At 37.6% G+C, this 23,516-nt stretch overlaps 2 protein-coding genes across 4 annotated transcripts in view; one reads left to right on the forward strand and one right to left on the reverse strand.

Moving 5' to 3' along the window:
* Positions 1-7,955, forward strand: part of LOC111867278 (venom allergen 5) — a 29,506-nt gene extending 21,551 nt beyond the window's left edge. The window contains exons 7-8 of the mRNA XM_023856989.2: positions 5,909-6,003; positions 6,107-7,955. Coding sequence (XP_023712757.1) covers positions 5,909-6,003; positions 6,107-6,321 — 310 coding nt within the window. The 3' untranslated portion in view covers positions 6,322-7,955. The remainder of the gene's footprint in view (positions 1-5,908; positions 6,004-6,106) is intronic.
* LOC111867277 (calcium-binding mitochondrial carrier protein Aralar1) overlaps positions 6,822-23,516 on the reverse strand; it is a 114,106-nt gene continuing 97,411 nt past the window's right edge. For 2 of the 3 annotated variants that reach the window (XR_002843317.1, XR_002843318.1), the window contains exon 18: positions 6,822-9,239. The gene's annotated coding sequence lies outside the window, so the exon portion shown is untranslated. Of the gene's footprint in view, positions 9,240-20,866; positions 21,463-23,516 lie in introns of those variants that run through there. The other variant, XR_004513335.1, reaches the window with a different exon arrangement.

Genomic DNA, 23,516 nt, shown 5'->3' on the forward strand with positions numbered 1-23,516 from the left:
GTTAATAAATCCAGTTACCAATCCGAACCCCGACTTTAGTCACCCATACACATGACAATATTTAAAGCGAGTTCTGTAGACATTACAGCCCAAATCGAACTGATGCCTTGGGGCCTAGGTTGTCCGACTTGACGGAAGGAATTTCCGATTCTTGCGCCAGATTTCAATGAAAAAGCAACTTATAAACGTAAAATCGTCCCCGTGTTTAATTAAGCACCATATCTTAAAGACCTGGAGAAGCGGAGGTATAGCTCCAGACATTAACCTCAGCACTAGATGCGAGTAGTCAGATTCACGCCCCCGCCGCTTTACTCCCGAGGAAAGAGCTCTCGGTACCCATAGGATATTACCACGTATAGGGTTTGTGCGTGACTTATAAGACGGGGCTTTGGATTGGATTTATTGACATCTTATACACAACACTCGAAACTACAGGCAATACAGCGCTATCGCTGATCCACACACTTTACAATTCACCATTACACATGCACTAGGATTCTTAGTCTTCATCAGTCGTATTCTAGCAACGGATTTATAAAAGTATCACTGTAATTCCAGATCACATATGAAGTCTTTTTTACACAGTCTAATTCATTTATTGCCATGTCTTCTCTTTCACCTTAGACTGACATCTCCAGAACGCGACCCAATTCTCGACAACAACCGACTCAAACGAACTCTTCTTCAACTGAAATCTCGCAACTTGTGACTACAACTAACTCGAACGACCTCCTTTATCCTTTTATAACTCATCGGCACGGATCACGCAGAAAAGACAGCCTTTCTATTGTTGAGAGGACTTGTTTACCGATCCGTTTCCCAGCAATGGACGTCCTGTTGTTCCGAGCGTTTGCTTCCGCGGGAATGTGTTTACCGAGTCGTTGCATAGCAACGGGTATACATGTCAAAATATGATAGGTGGGCTCTGCAGACAGTCTGGATGCGGTGAAGAGAGTAATCATTCATCCTACTGCTAATCGAACCCTTCCATTCGGTAACTCATAAATTCCGCTGCCGATTTCACCGATGATCTGAGTGTACTGATTCACGCTCCGGCTTCGTGTTCTAGACACTCCGGATTGCATTAAGCTACAATAGGATTTCGTGATTTTTCTCAGTTCCTTCAAGAAAATGCCTGGATAGTGCCTTACAAATTTCCAGTTGGCTTCCCCAACATTACCATCTCGTCACTCATAAACACTTGGCCACGAACTCCAGAATTCTGCATTCCAGTTAGGCTAATCTTGTTTATCATAATCTCCAGTCTAGAAAACCGAAATTAACGGCCGTGGGGATTCGTTGCGCTGATCACGCGACATCCTCTCTCCGCTAAAGTTGGCATTAACTTCGCCGACAAGCGGCGGTCGCTCGCTCGGTATGGTTCGCTTGCGGACTAAAGCTACTGGGTTATCATAATCGCCGTACTGTATAAGAAGCAGAAATATTTATACAGTATATGATATAATATCCATGCGGGAAGGGATGTTGTGTAATTGCAAAGGTGACTTACTTTAGACAAACTGAACAATCCAGAGTACAATTAAAACTACCCTTATAATAAACAGAGACTGGTTTCACATGTAAATATTCACTTTTAGATGCCACTTATTCAGCATTAACGTTTCACTGTTCACTGGTATTATACACACACTGTTAGACACATGCTCTGAATTCGCCCTGCAATACAACACTGAACTAAAGAAGAAAACAAATCTTATTTCAACGCAGTCTAAATTCAAAGCTTTCGAATAAATTGACTTAGAGAATAAAAGACATCGGCAGCATGGTAAATTGCATTTATTATAAGCATATAGGCCTATACCTTCAGGTGGGAGAAACCTACATTTAGCTGTTGTCGAGAATAAATATCGGTAATATTAGAGTACTTTCCGATAAAATGTAGATTTTTGAATTTCAGAAATGTAAACACAATGTAACGGTTCTTAGTTATCTCAGAAACCATTACACTTGTGGAAAAATTGTATTGAACCTACAGTGTGATTCATTTTTCGTTACAACTATTATTCGAAACATGTCTCTTTTCGAAAAATATTTAGTCACGTTCACTGGAGAAAACCCAGGATGTATTCATGTAATGTATCGAGTTTGTCCAGTTTTAACAAAAACTGTAATGTGTAGAACAACTGTATTAAAGCTCAGTGATATAAAGTGTCATGTAAATCCGTGAAGTGGCTCTTGAGTTGCTTCTTGGGTACAGACAAGCAGATGGAAGAAAATGATGAGTTTTAATTGGCGTTCCGAATCGTTGCCAAGCCAACTCAAAATACACATTTACGTTGAGAATTAAGAAAAGAGATGCTTCGTCAGTTGTATATTTATGCGCTTAAATAATTTATTTAATATAGACCTAATCCTGTGCACTAAACGCAGGGAGCTGAACTGAATTCAGCAGAAATGAAATGCTGACGCCTCCTTCAAATAAAGCCTAAATAAAAATATGACGGTGGGGTCGTGACCTTCTTTGCATCCGTTCTTCATTTTCATCTGTGAAGCTGCCAAATTAATTTCGATCCAACTTTGTACTGATGAGTACACTGAACAGTGTAGAGGGAATTTAACTCTTCAATAGTTTATATGAAGATAAAATGATTTTTTTTTTTCAAATGTACTTCTAGAAATAATTTAAATTTATAAACCTACGTGAGATAAATTATATATTTAATTAGAATGCACGTCTTTTATTTGAAATATTTCCATATGATGTATAAAGGAATACATTAAGATATTTAGTCAGTCAGTTAATCATTCGGTCCAGCAAAATAAAGAGCTCAGTGTACAAGGATATAGCATTATGAAGGAGAACGATTTTCCACGTCACGTATGACAGTCTAACCTCTTTTCTTGCTAAAATAATTCATCCATTTTAAACTTCATCATCATCATCCTTTACAGTGTTAGGTCTTTTTGAGACCTGTCACGGTTGTCAGAGAACAGAATCCTTCATAGTTCAGAGGTCTTCCAAACTTCTTTCCTTCTTGTATTCTAGAGAATAGAAAACACGTTTCAGAAATTGGATCTGCTTCTATCCTCAGCTGAAGTGGGGAGAAGACACCTACTCAGTCGGGCCCCTTAGAAAGACGGAAACACTTCACGTTTTCCGAAACGCCGTGTTTTCTATTCTCTAGAATACCGGGCGATGGAAGAAGTCCAAAAACCCAGTAATTCTGTGTTATACACCATTAACAGAACCCTTTATAATCTACTTCTTTCCCTCTTGTTCGATATTTTAAAATGCTTTTTGAAATCCTGCGTTATTGTTAACGAATTCTTTTCAGTTTCGTATGTCGTGTACTGCAACTTTTATTATTGAAACTGTAATTCTCTATAATTTCGTTAAATTACGGTTCGAAATATTATGTAAAATCTCAAATGCATATATATTTGGTACACAACATGAATAAGAAAAATTGATATGTACTACATGCATTCAGGCCAAATCGATATTTTCGACTGCATCGAAATATGGAAACGAAACATTTCCTAGTCTTTCTGCGCGCTCGTAGCCCCAGGAGAAGCGAAAGCATAACAAGAACCTGGTAACTACGGAAACCGAACAGAAGGGCGGGGATATAATTCGATCTGTTTTGCACATCTTCATAGCACTACTAGCCTTCAGCTGGGTCAAGGCTAAGAAGCGAGTTGTGCTGTACCGACATATCTTTCAGCTTACGCCATCAGGCAGTGACGTATATGGTTACGTCATCATGTGGAAGTTATAGATTTTATTCTCAACATGTGATGGGAACAAAAGTACTGTAGCGGATGTCTCGTTGAATACACTTGGCTTCTTTTCCGTACGCTTGTCCTCAAATATATTTTAGACAGAGTGTACATTCCTTGAATTAGAAGAGGTCAGGATATACCCAAATGTGCCTCCTGCGTTCCTCTCCATAAGTTGCAAGCTGTGATTGCGGTATTATTACACCGCATATTTCCATAGGTGATTACCAACGTTTTGGTGAAGGCTGATGGCTCTGTGCGCTGTGTAAGAGGTGGCCGCGCCATAGCTCAAGTGGTTAGTCGCTGGCTTCCCATCGCGGCGGCCCAGGTTCGATCCCGGGTCTGGTCAAGTCGGATTTGTGGTGGACAAACTGAGGCTGGGGCATGTTTTCTCCGAGTACTAAGGTTCCCCTGCCAATATTCATTCCACCAGTTGCTCCACAATCACCCTCACCTATCATCTGGGGCTGGTACAAAAGGCCAGAAGTGGCCGCAGTACAAGGTACTTAGTCCCACGCCACTAGCAATAAAAAAAGGTGGCAGGTTTCACCAAAATATTCATAATCACTCACGAAACTATATGGTGTCAATGCACAAGACCAATGCCAAATTCTCACAGGCATGCAACCAGCAAATCTCACTGGTGAACGAAATGTCATGAAATGTGATATTATCACACACCACTGGACACTACCACTACATCACTGTATTGTTTTTTTTACTAACATGGAGACCATGTAAACTTGGAAACGAGAACAAAAGAAACCGAAATGAGACCCTAGAAAACAAGGAAAAGAAAAAATTAGAATACAGAATCTCAAATAAAACAATCTATTCTCGGTTTAATTAGTGAGCCTTCAATGCCTCAAATTACATACAAAAGTCTGATGGGATTATTAGTGACAAATGAATCATATGTAGATGCTGCTGCATCCTAATTTAAGGGATTTGCCTGGAAATACTGAGAAAAATCACAAAAGGCCTGTGGGTTAATATTTGACACTAGGGCCTCCCAAATACAAGCGGGAGTGCTAGAAACTGGACTGCAATGTTTGGTGACATAATCTAGCAGATAATGTGAAATGACCATTCAGTAACAAATGAAGTACCAGGCAACCACTGTGCTCTGCATCCTGTCAGTACTTAATACAAGTGTGTGGGACGACTGTTGATCTATTTATTTCGGTTTTCACAAGTTTGAGTATTTGATTTTCTTACTAGCAGCGACTTAACAGTGGACATATAATTAGGCTACTAATAAGTTCTCAAACATAATGTGTATATTCTTAAATAGACCTTTCAAAACACACTTATTAGGATGCTGAAATTAAATTACATTGGTGTAATTCATCAATGTACCAAATGTTGTGTTCCCTTTGCTGTTTGGCTTGCTAAAGGTTGCATCAAGCCTGCTCTACTATTCAAGCATTTTCTGAAGATATTGAATAAGTCACGAAGTCTAACAAGATGGAACTATAACAAACCTAATCAATGGTGTTAGGTCTTCCTTGAAAGTTGGCAATAAATGAGTTTGTTTACAGTTATATCTATCGTCAGTTACATCTGCTTCGTATCTTCAGATTGTATTTCTCTATGATTCATTTTTACATGATCCACCTATCTATCTATCTATACATGTCTCCCAAGTGGTTTCTTCAGGTTTAATGGCTAAAACTTACATGCATTAGTGACTGGCTATGGGCTGGACAACCAAGAGCTCAGAATTCAAGTTCTGGTAGGGCCAAGAATTTTCTCTTCTCCACATTGTCCAGACCGGCCTTGGAGTCCACCCAACCTCCTATCCAATGGGTACTGGGGGCTCTTTCCCCAAGGGTAAAGTAGCAGGGGCCTGAAGCTGACCACTCACCTCCAGCTAGTGCTGAGGTCAAGAAAATGTGGATCTATACATCCACTCCCCCATACTCCTTCATGGCGTGGTGCTTAAACTTTACCTTTTTTACCCTTATTACAAGAGAATGTTACCATTACACTAACCTATATCTTTGTTAATACAGTTGGTGAATAACAGGAAAATTATGAATACAAAGTATTATTTGTGAGTCTGAAATGCAGTTTTAAACATGATAAAAGGGGACATGGTTTGTTAATGAATCAAATAACACTGTACTATTATATGGTGATTGATGACCTCACTCATTTCCTGTAGGGGCAATGTAATTGGGGCACAACCGTATCTTGCTGGAAATCCTTCATGTTCAACACAAGAAGTGACACCATCGCGTCGATACCAAGGCCTGTGTGGTGAGTGGACATCAGTCAATCATATTTGTATTTAACAGTTTTGTATTGCACTTAATTTTGGTAATGTATCAAATTCTAAAATACCTGTCTTCATTTTCTACAGAATTGAATGGACATGCAGCCTTAGGAGCATCATGCACATTTAACTCACCATATGGAAACTATGGCTCAACAGCATTCTCATCTCAATCATATACAACCCGACCATATGCAACACCACCACCCTTCACACGACCTACATATGCACCTACACGACAAACATATACTACTACTCGGCATCAATTCTCATCTACAGGATTCAGACATTATTATGGGTAACATGAAAAAAAAAAATCCATGGAAATGGCTCCCTTAAAGCTGAAAGCTTTTAAACAGAGTATCCTACAGTTGATTAAGATTCAACACTACATATTTCTTTGGTGAAGTATGTCATGTTAAGTGCACTGTGCAATGAGGTTAAGATGAGGTAGCAGAATGGATGCATTTTTCATTAAAAACATGTGCTTTACAATCAGAAGAGAGAAAATGTTATTTTTTGGTTGAATATTGCAACCTGGACTTTACAAGCCTGAACATTACATTAGCTGGGACACCCTGGGTTTTATCAAAATGACTAATGGTGAGGAAAATCTGATATGATGCAGGAAAGTGAAACATTATAGAAGAGGCAGATCAGTTTTTAAAATTGTACTATGAGCAAACCATGGTAAATATTGTATATAGTACGAGTTATGGGCAGAACTCATAAACCTTACTTTCTTATTGCTCAAACTTCCCATCCCACAATTGTGTTTTGGCAATGCTATGTTTCTGTAAGATAAAGTTTATAATTCAACAATAAAATGTAATTTAGTCATCAGTTAAGAGTCCTGGGCTAATGCATATATGGTTATGGAACTGAATCTTATTTGAGTCAGAAATATTTTATGGCCTGCAACTGTAAATATTTTCATGTCATTGTTGTAAGCAGTAGCAGTATAGCAATAATAGTGATGGTAGTAGTAATAGTAGTAGTAGTAGTAGTAGTAGTATAGTAACAGCAGCAGCAGTATCTTTTTGGAAAGAACCTACTACTGCATTAGTAATGTAATTATTGGCCTATAAATAAAATTTCTTATAGTTCGTAGGAATGCTGCTAATTATCTTTGTATAATATTTCACATTCCTTACTTCAAGGGTCCATTAGTTATCAACGTGTAACTCAAAGCTGTACAAAAATTTCTCACATTTACCACATGATGCAAACAAAGTTTTATTTTCTTTACAATTTCTGGTGTACTCCCCCCAAACCCAGATTTCATTGAACGCTGGACTGTAAATATACAAGAACAACTTCCTTCAAAATTAAACGATTCAACATGACTTTCATTTCTATTCACTAAGATTCTGCAAGTGTCTGGCCATCATATAACACATATCAAATATGTTTCATTATTAGAGAAATACAGTCATACCAGCGTGTCCATACTGTAAGTGGAGTAAATTTTCTTAATTCAAACTTCTCATATAAAAGAAGTGTATAAAATACAGAATACCTATGATTCACTAACTTACATAGATTACACATTCTTAAGAATGTTAATTACAGTTAATTACATCAATGAAGGTTTTTTATTTTAAAACCCAATATTAAATGTAACCAACTAGAATTTTAACATTTAACCTCCACAAGTCTCAGTTTGGGGTTTTATGTAAAATTACATTTCAGAGTAAAAGCTTCAATAGTATTGCACTTCATAAAAATCATAATTGTTTTCATGTATAAGTGCAGTCAGTAACAATCAGAACACACTTGCAAATGTCAGCCTTAAACTGAATATAAAGAAGAAACTGAAAACAGTTTGCACGTACCTAACTACAACCTAAGCTAATTTTTGTTTTCAAGGTGTAATAAGATCAGACATGCTCTGAGATAAAGAACTCAACACACATAAATCATAAAAGAGTGAATTTTTTAATTCTCCGACACTAAATAGACTAAGAAAAGGAACTACCTATCAGCCATGGACCTCCATACAGCAATTACGAATGACAGTTCATTAATGACTGTTACTTCATGGATTTTGATTCAAGACACAAGAAAGCTTTTGGGAAAATGGACACAACTGGGAATTTACCTGCAATCATTAATGCTCCAATTGTACATGTACCTTCTCAAAAATTCTGGAAACAGTCTCCATATTATGCTTACAGATGAAATTTATGGCAAACAAATGTAATCTTTTGATGTAAGATGTAAGAGCCCATGAACTCATAAATGCCCAATTTCTTTTAATTTTATATTATGTATTAATTTAGGATTACCACAAAACATAACTGTTATTCTAGCTTTTATATTCCTCATGTTTAACTATTTTGTAAATATTTTGTACCATGAATCATGTAAAAATTTTGCCAATATGCAATAAAAACAAAGAAAGTGGCATGTGATAAACACAGAAAATTAATAACTTAATAATGACACTGATCTCATTTTTTGGCTACTGTATATCTTGTTTATTTACGGTTATTTAACACTGTTTTCTATAGCTCAGATTACATAGCTTCCTATGCCATGATGATTAGTGAATAGTGAATTGGAATGGATGTGGAAGAAAGGGGTCGTGAACTGATCTGAGGACTATCACAGCATTTGCCTGGTAAGGACTGAGGGAAACCATGAATAACTGGAGTAAGGATGGCTGGTCTCTGGGCAGATTTGAAACATGGATCTCCTGAATGTTACAGAAGTGGTACTACAGTGACAGTGACGTCCAGTTCACGTCTTTTTCTTTGCAAGGTTTGTCTGTTAGATGATAAACTGAAATATCATACCACATTAAATGCTGATAGATTAGAGATGCAGACATCAGATATTTCTATTAATGTTGCTAGCAGAATTTAGAATTTCTATCAGAACGCAGATTTTATAATTTTAGCTTCATTTTACATAATAGCATTCAGTGTTAGGTCAGCATGAACTGTCCATTGGAAGGATCCAGTTTCAATCTCAGGTGATTCACAAGTTATCTTGACTAGTGATTTGCATCACTTTGTTCACTGTTTCCATGCAAATTGCAGGATGAACGGATGAAAATAATCGATGATTTCTGCTTCTACTTTGTAGTTCATCTCTCAACTTGAGGAATTCTGTCTTTTGGGATATGATGTCATGTAATCTGGCAGATCATTACCAACAGCTTGGAGGACTGTGACACCTCCATCTTCTATCCTCAATATGGAAGCAGCACGTTCCCCTGAAAGTGGGTAATATTTTACCAGACTATACACATCACAGAACATTGTTCATAATCACTATTGTAAGAACTTCATACCTCATCTCTCTCAGCTTATTCTATGCTAAATAATGTCTGATACTGATAGAGTATTGTCACATGTCGTGGATATGCATGAAGAAAACAAAGGGTTCTAGATTGGATGATTGGATTTATTGGCACTTCAGTCACAAGTTCACACACTCACACTCAATTATAACGCTATCACCATTCTACATATTTTCAGTTCACCACTGCACATGCATTAGGATTCTCCATCTTCACTAGTCGCCTCCTGGCAACAGATCTCAACACAGAAACTACCAATTCAAATCACTACGAAGTCTTATTGTTATTTCGTCTTCAATCACTCTGTATTCCTCTGTCCTAATCTGTACTCAACTTATCTTCACAATTCACTAAGGACATGCTCCATTCTCGTCCTTGTGCTCTCAACTGCACTGCACATTAACCTAAGCTACAACAAAGAGATCCTCATTTTAAACGCTCCGCACGAACAACACAGAAACACAAATCACATAATTGATATTTCACTAGTCCATTGGCGCGCTGACTGTTGCTTAGCAACAAGCTATAATATGCATCCTATTGTTGTGTATCTGTATCGCGGGGTGCTTATTGAGACATTGCCAAGAAATGGGTTGCGTAATGCCATTGATCTATTTTTTCATGCATGTATTACTTAACAACAGCTTAACAATGATGTTTCCAAATCTTACTAACTTCATAGCATGTTTAGAGAAAATTCCTACCACCCATCTCCTTTTAAGTTAGTTCTATCGATCAAAATATTTAATTTTCCTTTCTTAAGATATCCTTGAAAAACCTATGATAAATGTTCTAACAAACTATTTCATTAAGATTATGGGCTTCTGGTAGTAACACTGTGTAGTTTTGTGGAGATACCAACATTTGGAGGAACATGCTGTCTCTATCTTCAGCACGGAAGGGAATCTGAACATGGAGCCAGCTTGTTGTTCCCATACATTACTACACGCCCACGAAACTACAAGGTTTCACACGCCAGAACATACACTCGACTGAACCACACGTGAGCACTTGTTCTTAGCAGTATCAGTAATTCTACATGAAAAGGAAAACTACAGTTTTAATAGCCAACCGCAATGAAAATTTCAAAACTTATATACACTACATTTCTCATTTTGATTTCTATTATTTTTTAGTCATGGCCTGAGTAAAAATCTAGCAAAAAATTGACTAAATCTAATAGGTAAACTTTGAAAGTGTCTATGACAGTTCACTAAACTGTCTAGTCTGAGTGTTTTACTATAATTGTTATCATTTATATATGTTTCCAAGCCCTCTTACAACCAACCAGAGTGCCACAGTTAACAGCTCTTCATACATTGTGTGAAACAGTTGCAATATTTACCCTTATGTTTAAATATAAAGTATTTATAAATAAAAAATTATCAGGGTAATAAAGTCAAAGAGGATGAGCAGGGCAGGGCATATAGTACACATTTAAAGAGGTAAAATGTATAAAAGATTTCAGCTGGAAAACTTTAAGGAAAGACAGATTTGAAGGCCTACACATAGATGCAAAGGTAATACTGACATAGAACAGAATAGAATAGAACAGAATGTGAGCATTTGGACTGAATTCAACTGGCTACAGAGTGACGAATTTTCAGCTCTTGTGAAAGACGGATATTTTCTTAACTATCTGAACGACTAACATCTTATTGAGAACTCTACTTATGGAGTTAGCTGCTGTAACCTATTTCCATCTCTAGTGACCCATTCCCAAAAATTGAGATTATCTGAGAGGCAGATTCCAATTGCCCCCACATGATGATGAAGATGACAGCGACAGAAACATATTGTATTGTTTATACCCAGTGCTAGGCAACGGGTCAGTGAACACATTCCTGCAACACAAGCACATGAAAGCATAGAATGTCTATTGTTAGACAACAAAGCTCTAAACACACTCTTTAAGAATAGATTTTGGTGATTTCCATGGGGTCTGCCCTGAGGCTATGTAAGGATCTCATGCTGCTAGAATGTGAATTGAGTTGAGTTCTAGAGATAGCACTTGAGGTGATTAAGAAATGGCAAGAAAGGAATTAGACGGTGCAAATAACATTACACGTGTGATTTGAAGTGCCAGTGAGACTGTGATAAATCTGTTGCCTGAATATGTCTAGTGAAGACACTGCAGAGGAACAGCCATTCTGGAGAGCTATTACCACGTAGAGAGTTGTGAAAGTAAATTGAGAAGACTTAGTGTGGAGTGATTTGTAATGTGCAAATCGGCAATAGAGTAATAGTTATTTGTAGTTATGACCTGTCAGTGGCCAATAAATCTATTCACCAATCCAAACCCCATCTACAGTCACTAATACGTGACAATACACGTGGCAATATCTTTTAATGCAGACTTAAAATCACAGCAGAGGTTTAGTTTTTTTCCAGCTTCATGAAGTTCTGAAGCATGTTTATTTCTTTAAGATGTATTTCAATATTCTTCCATCTGTGCCTACATCTCCAAAATGGTCTCCTCTCTCCACATTTTCTGACTGCAAGTGTGTATACAAGTATATCCTTACACATGCTACATATCAAACCCATATCATCCTATTTGATGTAACTGATATTAAGCCCCTCAAACTTGGGCAGAATCAGCACTGAGAGTCCAGAATAATAAAACACATATCAACAAGCTCAAAAAAAAAACATATATATATATATAAAATTCTCACTCTCTTACTGATGAATTATATAGTCAATCTGCCATGGTGACAAGATTCAGTACTACATTCAGTTCATTACAGTAAGACAAAATATCATTTCTGAAGTTTTCACAGCAGCCATTGTTCACATTGTGGTCTTTTGGGTTATCTATCTCCCTCAGTGGCCCAGACAAGGCTCCTTTATTTATTCCCCCTCTCTGGGTCACATAACCACCTCACAACCCATCTTCCTATTCGCTCATATCAGTCTATCTTCTTAACTTTCTTTCCTTGGATTGCATGAGCACATTCCTTGTGATCTGACTACACAACCAAGCAAATTCCTAACCCTAAGACACAACAATCCTGAAGATTAAGCCACCATATTTCTCTGAAATGTCAGCATCCCATACGATGGGGTACCCAAAAGAAATCAAACTAATTTTTTTGTGGGCAGAGCTTTTGTAGTACCGCGTTTTGCCGCTATGAGCACATAGAGCTAACATTCCTGAGTCGATAAGCCGACTACCGTTGCTTCAGAAGGTAAGGACTAGTTTCGGCAGAGTTTATAGTGACAACTGTTTTGTGTGATCGTCGTTTTTGCAATGGCTGATTTTCGTGAACAGCGTGCGGCGGTGAAATTCTGCTTTCTGCTCGGGAAAAGTGGAACAGAAACTCTTGAAATGTTAAAAACGGCGTACAAGGACGATGCTATGGGGAAAACTCAAGTGTTTGAGTGGTTTTCCCGTTTCAAAAATGGTGAAATGTCAATTGATGACAAACCTCGTTCTGGTCGTCCTTCCACGGCCCGAACACATGAAAATGTTGAAAAAATTCGTGAAATCATCAAGGAAGATCGACGACGGACCATTGAAGAAATTGTGGAGCTGTCGGGAGTGACTTGGAGCTCAGCGGCCAGATTTGTGGCAGTCGGGTGACTGATTTTTCCATCATGACAATGCCCCTGCTCACACAGCCCTGTCTGTACGACAATTCTTGACCTAAAATTGTATGACCCCTGTTCCTCACCCTCCATACTCACCCAACCTTGCCCCGTGCGACTTTTTTTTTTTGTTTCCTCGAATGAAAAGAGACATGAAAGGAAAAAACGACGGAGGTGCTGTCAAGCATCTCAAAAGATGAATTTAGACAATGTTTTGAAAAATGGAATAAAAGACTAGACAAGTGTATTAGTGTAAGTGGAGAGTACTTTGAAGGGGATTGAAGGTTTGTGCTTAAAATTTGAATAAATAAGTTTAAAAAAAAAGTTTGGTTTCTTTTGGGTACCTCCTCGTATAATCCTATAGCGTCACAACCCAGATGATCATAACATGAAAAATCTCTGTGCCATGTCTTGCAACCAGCAGTGGAAAGAAGACCTGTGTAAAACATTCTGTATTATTCTTCACAGGAACTACTGAATGGCCTCTTATGATCCTGTTTTTTCATTATCATTTATCTCCCCCGCATGCAAACAGTATACCACCTAACTTTCTCATAATAGGACCTGAAGCTTCAACACCACTAAAGCCATCGCAGGACACATTCCTTAACTAGTTTAATCCAGCTTACATTAACAAAACCAATTTTCTCAATATACACTTCCATCTTTTTATGAGACTTTTAACCAAAATTAAGATAGAAATAGTATACAAAAGAATTATTCTGATTTCATTGGTCAAATCAACATAAAGATAAAAAATATATGATGGCAGGTAAGAGAATGTTATGTTTTAAATTCAAATGCTCTTTCTGTATTTGTGAATGAAAATGGCAGTACAAGATTAACAATAAATTAAGTATATACAAGATTTACTAGAACAATACAACACTCTTGTTTCATACATCACAGTATCAATGAACAGTATTCAATCTGAAGTGTTAAATCACTGCCTATTATTGTAATAATTAAAAACTGTATACAAATGTATATTAACAGGAGCCAAAGCATTGCTACAATGCCATAAAAATCAATAATGGACTACCTATACTCTAAAACTAGCAAATTAACAATTTCTTAATAACTTAACAAATGATAAAGAATTATTTACTTGTAAACAAATAACACACCAACCTCGAACCATCTGGAAAAGGATTTAGCACATCACTTGTAAATGATACAACATTAACAAACCTTCAAGATGGAGTCCATTTTGTTGTGTTATTTGTACAGTTAAAATATCACATTCACATCCTCAGACTTGATATTCAGTGCTTCTTAATGACGTGCTTTAGAAATGTTTAGTTGTATTAAATAAACTACATTAAAATTTGTTACATCGTTTCAAACTGTTTGAAGAAATAACATACACTTAACAAATCTATGAAAGTGAATTTTAAATCAATTCAAAATTAACGTCAGTAGTAAATGTTTCGCATTTTTGGACTATAACCTGTCCATGTAAGTTAACATGTGAAGCCTGAAATTGAATTTAAGATAGCTGTATTATTCAAAGACTGTGTAAGAAGACAATCAATATGAAAGACACAGGAAAAGTTAGAAAATTTTGAGGCTTTATTTACTTTATGACTTGTGTAAAAACTGATGCAATTAAAAACAGAAAAATTATTTAAAACTTGTGTTGCAGGGCAGGGTAGGGTATGCTCAAAATCTGTCAAAATGAAACTTTGTGATACACATTTATCCTAACCTGTCATATTGTAATGTACAAGGTACTTCTCTTGCTTCATATAGTTCAAATTTTACTTTGAAGGTTCTTCAAAACTTGGTAGTTAGTGGGCAAATTTATACCAGCCCAGGACAACTGAGGCAGTTAATTTATGCTCTCAACTAAACTCTGTCAAAATTTCAGTATGCAAAATGCAACAAAAGGCTTCAGAATTTCTATTTCAAACTTGAAATGGAAACATCTAAGCAGTTCCAAAAGACATGCATAACTTAGGCTTCAATAATTCATACCATTGTGGCTGGAAATAATCCCCACTTTCTTCCACTTGAAAATAGAAATCACATTTCCAATATATGGACAGTATTAAAAAGGATCTTAGATAGGATGGGATGGTATGGATTGGATTGATCTGGCTCAGTATATGAACCAGCAGAAAGTTCTTGTGAACATGATAATGAACCTTCAGGTTCCATAAAATTCTGTGAAGTTCTTACAACTGATATCACTGAAAAAGTATAGCAAAATCTTGATTTACGTTTCTCAATTTAATAATCTGCCACCAGTATATGTTCTGCTCTTGAAATTGTGACCGTTGTCTCACACACATTCTGAAGTGTCTCTCCAATATATGGTTCAAATAACTTCTTACAGAGGAAGGTAAAGACCAGCATACACACAGAACATTGAATCAAGTGGAACTGAATAAATTTTCAGCTGGAGACACATACTAGTATGACAGATTTTGAATGGAACTGAACAAACGAAGGTTCTAGATGCTTGATATTTCAGTTTCATGGCTGCCATGAACAGTGTTAACTGCAAACGCAGTAGTGTCAGTATTGTGACAAATCTCTATTGGAAGAGGACTGTAGGCCAAAACACAGGAAACGCCTACAATCACAGTAATTGTCACAAAGATGTTCCTGCTTCTATTGTAAGCTGTAAGAATATTTCAATTGTTGCCATCCGGCTCTCAATCTGCACTTTCCGATCAAGCTCTTATTTTGCTCTGTAGCTTATATTGGCTATTTATAGACTTCAAACAAGCCTATGATTCAGTTAGGAGGGAAGTATTGTACAATATTCTAATAGAGTTTGGGATACCCATGAAACTAGTTAGGTTGATTAAAATGTGTTTAAACGAAACGTATAGTAAAGTCCATGTAGGTAAACATTTGTCTGACAAATTTCCTATCCAGAATGGTCTAAAACAAGGAGATGCTTTATTGCCACTCCTTTTCAACTTTGCCATAGAATATGCAATTAGGAAGGTCCAGGGAAACCATGTGGGACTGAAATTAAATAGGACACATCAGCTGTTGGTCCATGATGATGGACAAAGTCTGAATAAATAGATATGCAGTTTAATGCTCATGCATTTTACGGTACATGGTCCATTCTGGGCGATCATTTCAACATTTCAAACTCAATACTATCTCATGTTTCTGCATTTACTCTGCTGCAAAATGTTTAAGTGAATGTACTACCTCATTAAGTACAGGAGTTTGTGATAAAAATAAATACTAGTGAGGAAGAAATCAATTCAAAGAAAACAAAAAAAATTTAATTTTTGTTCATTCTTCTTAAGAACATTCCAAACATAAACGCTGTGATAAAATCAGCACTGTCCATTGGAGTCAGCTGCATGAAATCTCAAAATATTTTATTATTTGATTCAAAACCAATAAATTAAAATATTGCATCATATGCACATGCACACACGCATACCCACCCACCCAAACACACTTGTGTGGAAGTTATAGAATTCAAACTGCACAGTTAAATGTCTTCAAAAATATGTTGTGTGTTCACAGGTACAAAAATAAATAAGCATTAAACACCTAAGCCAAGAGATGCGCTGCACTGAACAATCCGAAGACTGGTCTGCCTTTTTACTCTCCAGACTGGTGATCATTCAGAGAATCTCAGAAAATTACTTTTACATCTGACAAATACAAATTTTCCCTGAGATTAAAAAATATAAACTTCAAAAGAAAAAAGCAACAATAACCATGTACACGTGCAATATAGCAGGATTATGTGAAAGTTGTTAAGTTTTTCAGTGTGGCCACAAATGTGCAGTTATCAGAAAAGGCTGGCTGTAAGACATTAATACAGTACATACCTCTGTGGGAACCAGATGCCAAATCACATTCCTAACTTTGTCTCTTGCATGTATGTAACTCTTGCACTGACTCAAACTGGGTGAATATGAAAGAAGCTTGTCTGGTCCCTTTTATCAGTTTCAAGAAATTGAACCTAGCCTATTAACCTACATGTGCAATAGCTGGACAAAAGAGTGGGTGGCTGGACTGATGTATGGATGGACGGACTGATAGATATCTGCTTTTCTGCTACTTGGCTATGTTCAGTTTTAGCTGGTGAAGGGTAATACTATCACTGGTGAAGTGACAGATGACTACAGGAAAGTAAGGGGAAAACACTGATCCATGCGCTCTATGTGGAAACCACTTCCTAAGTACTTCCTTAGTTCACATACTTTCTATGTTTAAAGCTAATGCTTTTCAAAGCCATAATCTTTCCTGCAGTTTTGTACGGGTGTGAAACTCAGTCTCTGACATTAAGGGAAAAAAACAGTCTGACCAAGGTGCTGGGGAGAATATTTGGACTGAAGATGAATGAAATAGTAGAAGGTTGGAGAAAACTGCATAATGAGAAGCTCTGTAACTTGTACTCTTTGCCAAGTATAATTAGAATGATCAAGCCAAGAACGATAAGATGGGCATGGCATGTAACATGCATTGGGGAGAATAGGCATGCATATAGGATTCTGGTGGGAAAGCCAGAAGGAAAGATACCATTAGGAAAACCAAGATGTAAGTTGGAAGATAATATTAAAATTGATATCAGAGAAACAGGATGGGGTGGTTTGGACTGGTTTTATCTGGCTCAGGATGGGGCAGGCTCTTGTGAATATGATAATGAACTTTTGGGTCCTGTAAAATGTTCCTGAGTAGCTAAGCAGGCTTCCCAAGGACTTAGATTCATGTGGTCAGTCAGTTGGTCAGAGAGTGAGTTAGTTGGTTTGCCAGCTTTTCCAGTAGCCGGATGGTTAGCTAGACAGATTGATGGATGGCTTGAAGACTGGAAAGATGTAGAATAAATAATTTGTTGGGTGGGTTGGATAGAAGTTTGGATGGATAAATATGTGATATATGAAGTGAGAGACAAACTGAATGACAGAAATTAAAATGTAGGTTACTGAAATCTAATAACATACATGTAAACATGAATCCTACATTACACATTAAGAATGGGTTGGATATTTAACAGAGTAACAGCAAAGTAGAGAGGACTTGCATCTTAGATTAGCTGCCTGGATCCCACATCCTGCCTACATCCACAACTATTGTAACACAGCAAGAGCCAATACTGTTGCCTCAGTCAATGAATACCCAAATGAACTAATGTAAACAGTAAGCAGATGCAAACACATTCCACATTATACAAAAAAGAGATGTATAATTATATTGGTTGTCCTTAACATACACAATTGTACACATATTAACTCTCCTTAGAAAATAATTAACATGGTTGTGTCTGGACCACCTATATCAAGACACTATGAGGTCATAATACAGAGTTGGCAGAATGTCACCAGTGTTGCTACAATGTTTATGGGTTTAGGGAACAGCATGTTATTCTGAGACACTCCACTCAACATTCTAACTGCAGACAAATGGAACTTGTATTACACATAACCCACACATTTACAAACAAAACATACAATAAACACAATATATAAAACTATAATGTTATGTATTGTTTTGTAAGGGCATGAAACTTGGTTTCTCATCTGAAGGGAAGAATACAGACTGAACATATCTGAGAATAAAGTTTTGAAGAGAATAAGATCTAAAAGTTTGTGATGATGGTACACTAGTACAAATATTATATTTCTGGACATTGTCCACTGTCCTGTCTTTATTTGAAAACACAATCCTGTTTATTTTTCAAAACACAACATTTCGGAAACTGGAATCTGTCTCCTTCTTCATGCAAAACCTACTGAGTTTGGCCTAATCGATAGATAGGTATCCAGAGACGGACTAGCTTTATCAATTTGGCCTAACTGAGTAGGTTTTACCTAAAGATGGAGACGGAATCTAGTCTCAGAAACACTGTATTCTGAAAAATACACAGGATCGTTTTTTTAAGATAAAGATAGGATAATGGATAATGTCCAGTAAAACAGTATTTGTTCTAAAGAGAATATTTAAAGCAAAGAGAGAGAAAGCAACAGAATGCTCAAGAAAACTGCATAATGAGCTTCATAATATGTATGCTACATAAAATATCATCAGGTTGATCAAATGAAGGAGGATTAGATGTGCAGGACATAGGAGACAAGCAATATTTCAGTTGGATAACATGATAGCATAAGTGAAGGGAGCACATTCTTCCAGAACGTTAGTAACTGCCTACAAACACAGATGGTGTACCAATTCAGAGGGCTAGTCTTAAGTTAAATATGACTGCTGGATTATGCAGCACGCCACTTAAAAGTTAGAAACAGTACATTAAAATCCTCAGTCAAAAATATGTCATTTTACCAAAGACAGTGCACCAGTCACCCCAATCCCGTAATGTTGAGCCAAGCCCAAAACTGAGAAAAGCTACACATGTATGTACAGTACAGCCTTGCTCCTCAGAAAGTCTGTGAAATCACAACAAAAAATACAATCATATTATCCAAACATCAAACATCATCCAAAACAATTCTAAATCATTCAGAATTGTCACAAACTTTCAGCTTGTAAGTACAAACTATGATACATATTTATATATTTTATTTATTAATGATCTTCATTCTACATGATGTTTATTGAATTGGACATGTCAGCATCTGGTCTATGCCTATGTTCATTTACTGGGGGAAAACATAAACTTCATATAGGAAAACACAGAAGTCCTATTAGGATGCTAGGAAGGATGTTGGTCTAGATATAAATGCAGCAGAAACTAAGTATATGTTGATGTATCAATATGAGTTTCCATGTTACACAATGACTTTTCTTTAGATAGGGAATCTGACACAAATGCCCTGCTGGCCATGTTAATTCTGAGCCTGCATAATACACACATCACAGCATAGTTTAAGACTATTAAATGGTATGAATGAACACATAAAAAGTAAAACAAAGTGATTCCTGTGCTTCATTCAGCATCATGCTGCAAGGATGTATGCGGGAGTGGAAATCTAGCTCTATGCATTATTAACCTCAGCACAGGATGGAGATGAGTGGTCAGCTTCGTGATCCATCTGCTTTAATGCTGGGGAAAGAATCCAATGCACCCATTGCATAGGAGGTTGTGTATACCCAGAGATAGATGTGATGACATGAAGGGAAATCCCTGTCCCTGCTGTGAATTGAATCCCCTGCCCATCAAGCCTGTAATTTTTTTTTTTAATGTTAGTGGGGTGGGACTAAGTCCCTTGTACTGCAGCCACTTCTGGCCTATTGTACCAGCCCCAGATGATAGGTGAGGGTGACTGTGGAGCAATTGGTGGAACGAAGATTGGCAGGAGAAACCGAAGTACTTGGAGAAAACCTGCCCCAGTGCAACTTTGTCCACCACAAATCCCACTTGACCAGACCCGGGATCGAACCCGGGCCGCCACAGTAGGAAGCCAGTGACTAACCACTTGAGCTATGGCGTGGCCATCAAGCCTGTAACTAGTCGCTATACAGACTGATATATACCAACTCATGGAGGAACATGCTCTAAGAACCAAGATGCAACACCATTTGATAAACAAGTACCACAAAGCTCAGACAGCTTGTCCCCTCCATATTCAGAATACAGATGGGGAGGACATACATTCCTCTGAAACACTGGTACCTACCTAGAGAACTATATGGTATCACACCTCAGAAAATTGTAATCTTGATACTCACCATCACAAAAATCTCAAATGTGATACAAAATATTAATTACTGTCTTCAACTACAAAACGAATTAATAACATGACAGATTACATATTACTGAAGTTCATAAAATAATCCCTTAAGCCTTCTATTTACTGCAATATTAGTTGAAGCTCAATATTTGACCTCTGAAATTCAGTCCTTCCAACTGAAAGAAGTCCAAAAGAACTTATATCATTCTGAGTATTTTCAATCATAATATGCACATACATCAACATGTAGAGATGGGTTCGAATACCTCCACCATAACCCTGTGAGTCGTAAAAGGTGACATAAATACAGGTACTTGGTCCTCCAGGTTGAGGGTTGGGCACAAGGCTGATGACCTTGTGCTGTAAAAAAAATTCTGTTGCAAAACCCAACAAAATGAAAAAAGAATCAAATCTGGCAAATCTTCTAATGAAGGCTATGGGGCAAAGGAAATGATGACAATGAATATGCAGTTGTAAGATTCCAATCATGATGCACTGGACCTAACAATACCAACCCTGTTATGACATCCAACACTCACAAGCACAAGCATAACACACTACTATGGCAGTCTCTCTCTTTTATCCTTCCAGAATAATGATCTGCAACTAACGCATCGTGCTGTCATGATTAATAAAACTTCATTCAGTCTAGTACAAGACTTTCATGCAATCTACTTCGCACATTCTTGAAGTTTCTAGCATTAAGGTTTGATTAATTTTCCATCATACTTGATCCATCTGTGGCCGAGACAGTGACTGGCTACTGGCTGGACAACGGAGTTCAAATCCTGGTATGGTTCAGATTTTTCTGTTCTCCACATCATCCAGATCAGCTCTGGGGCCTACCAAGCCTCCTATCCAATGGGTACTGGGGATTCTTTCCCTAGAGGTAAAGCTGCTGGGGCATGAAGCTGACGACTGACCTCCAACTAGGGCTGAGGTCAAATAAACGTGGATCTATACATTCACTCCCTCATACACCTTCATGGCGTAGTGTTTAATTAGTTAAGCACAGGGATAACTTTACTTTACCTTACCTTACTTTAAAGGTCTAAACTTCACTTTGTAGGTCACCTTGAAACAGTGATTGTAATCTTATTACAATAACTCAGTTTTGAAATCCCTCCCCCCGTCCCCTCAAAAGACTGTTGTAACATATAATGCACATCAGTCTGAATGGTGTTGGAAAACTGCACTCAACATTAAATTTTCAATTCACATGTCTTTCACACACAGCAATCTGCAAAACAGAATACAGTCAACTCTCGATTATCCGGGCTAATGGTGGGGATGGAAGTCACGGTTAATCGAAAACCCGGTTAAGCCAAATTTTATTATACGGGCTGGACGACTGTGAAGGGTCGGAGTTCGAGTCCCGGTAGGGTCAAGAATTTTAACTTCTCCAAATCGTCCAGACCGGCTCTGGGGTCCATCCAACCTCCTATCCAATGGGTACCGGGGGCTCTTTCCCCGGGGGTAAAGCGGCCGGGGCGTGAAGCTGACCACTCACCTCCAACTAGTGCCGAGGTCAAGAAAATTTGGATCTATACATCCACTCCCCCACACGCCTTAATGGCGTAGGGCTTAATTCGTTGAGCAGAGGAACAACTTTACCTTTTACCTTTTAATACCTTCATAATACTATAGACCTACCTGTATTTAAATTTATTCATCCTCATTTCTATGTCATCTCATGGCCTATTTAATACTTTCTTTACATTACACTCAGTATGAATTAGTTATTTCAATCACTGTTCAACAACATCCAGCACTTTTTACGGTCACACTTAACACTTAAAATAATTTAATACTGTCTTTTGCTTTTTCGCGGCATTTTCCTTTTTACGGATATCCGTACGAAGCCTACGTAATATTAGCTTGTCACTTAATAAACTGTCCTCTTCACTCTCAAGATAGTCTAGTAAGGATTCCAAATGATTAAGCGCAGCACCATGTGATACTTTCTTACTGGCAACACTGTCCACCTCTTCCTCATTCTCACTTTCTTCCCGCTCTTCTGGCTGCACCCCCATTGAAGTTACGATTTCGTCACTGCTTAACATTTCGAAGCCCGGTTCACACGAGTCACAGTTAAACCACTCTCTTATATTTTCCTCGTTGACTTCTTCACCACCATGAACTTGGTTAGCCACTTTTGTCAATTTTATGGCTATCTCATTTTCACTGAATCCAGTGAATCCATGGATTTCGTCATCTTCATTAGTGATGAAAGGCATCAGTTTCTTCCATGAATTTTTCAATACAGATGGCTTTACTGTATCCCACGCTGTTGAAATCTCGTATATGGCATCTAATACTGAAAAGGACTTCCAGAAACACGTCAGATCATTGCCTTCATCGATGTACTTTTGTAGCAAATTTGATCTGTAGATTCTCTTCATACTTGAGATAACTCCTTGATCCATTGGTTGGATAAGTGCGGTAACATTAGCGGGAAAATATTTCACAAAAATATTTCCATCATCTGACCTCAGGAGACTTTCGTTAGGATGTGAGGGCGCATTGTCAATGAGGAGCACAGCTTTCTCAGGTAGGCCTTGGGATTTTAGATGGTCACGAACTTGAGGCACGAATTTAAAATCAAACCATTCTTTAAATATCGCTCTATTCATCCAAGCTACTTTCTGGTTAAAATAATGGATAGGCAGACTTGAAGCTACTGTTCCTTTAAAAGAGCGTGGTCTTTTCGCTTTGCCGATAACTACTGGTATTAGTTTGTGTGTTCCTGATGCATTAGAACAGCACAAGACTGTCAATCTCTCCTTACTGGATTTGTGACCTGGAGCCTGTCTTTCATTTTGAAATGCCAATGTTCTGGTTGGCAAGCATTTCCAATAAAGACCCGTTTCATCGGCATTATAGATTTGTTCTGGCAGCAGATTTTCACTTTTCACAAAACTATCAAAATTGGTGCAAAATTGATCTGATGCTGACAAGTCCCCTGACAATTTCTCACCTTGAATACTGA

The sequence above is a fragment of the Cryptotermes secundus genome, unplaced genomic scaffold, assembly GCF_002891405.2.
Source record: "Cryptotermes secundus unplaced genomic scaffold, Csec_1.0 scaffold1475, whole genome shotgun sequence".
Lineage (NCBI taxonomy): Eukaryota > Metazoa > Arthropoda > Insecta > Blattodea > Kalotermitidae > Cryptotermes > Cryptotermes secundus.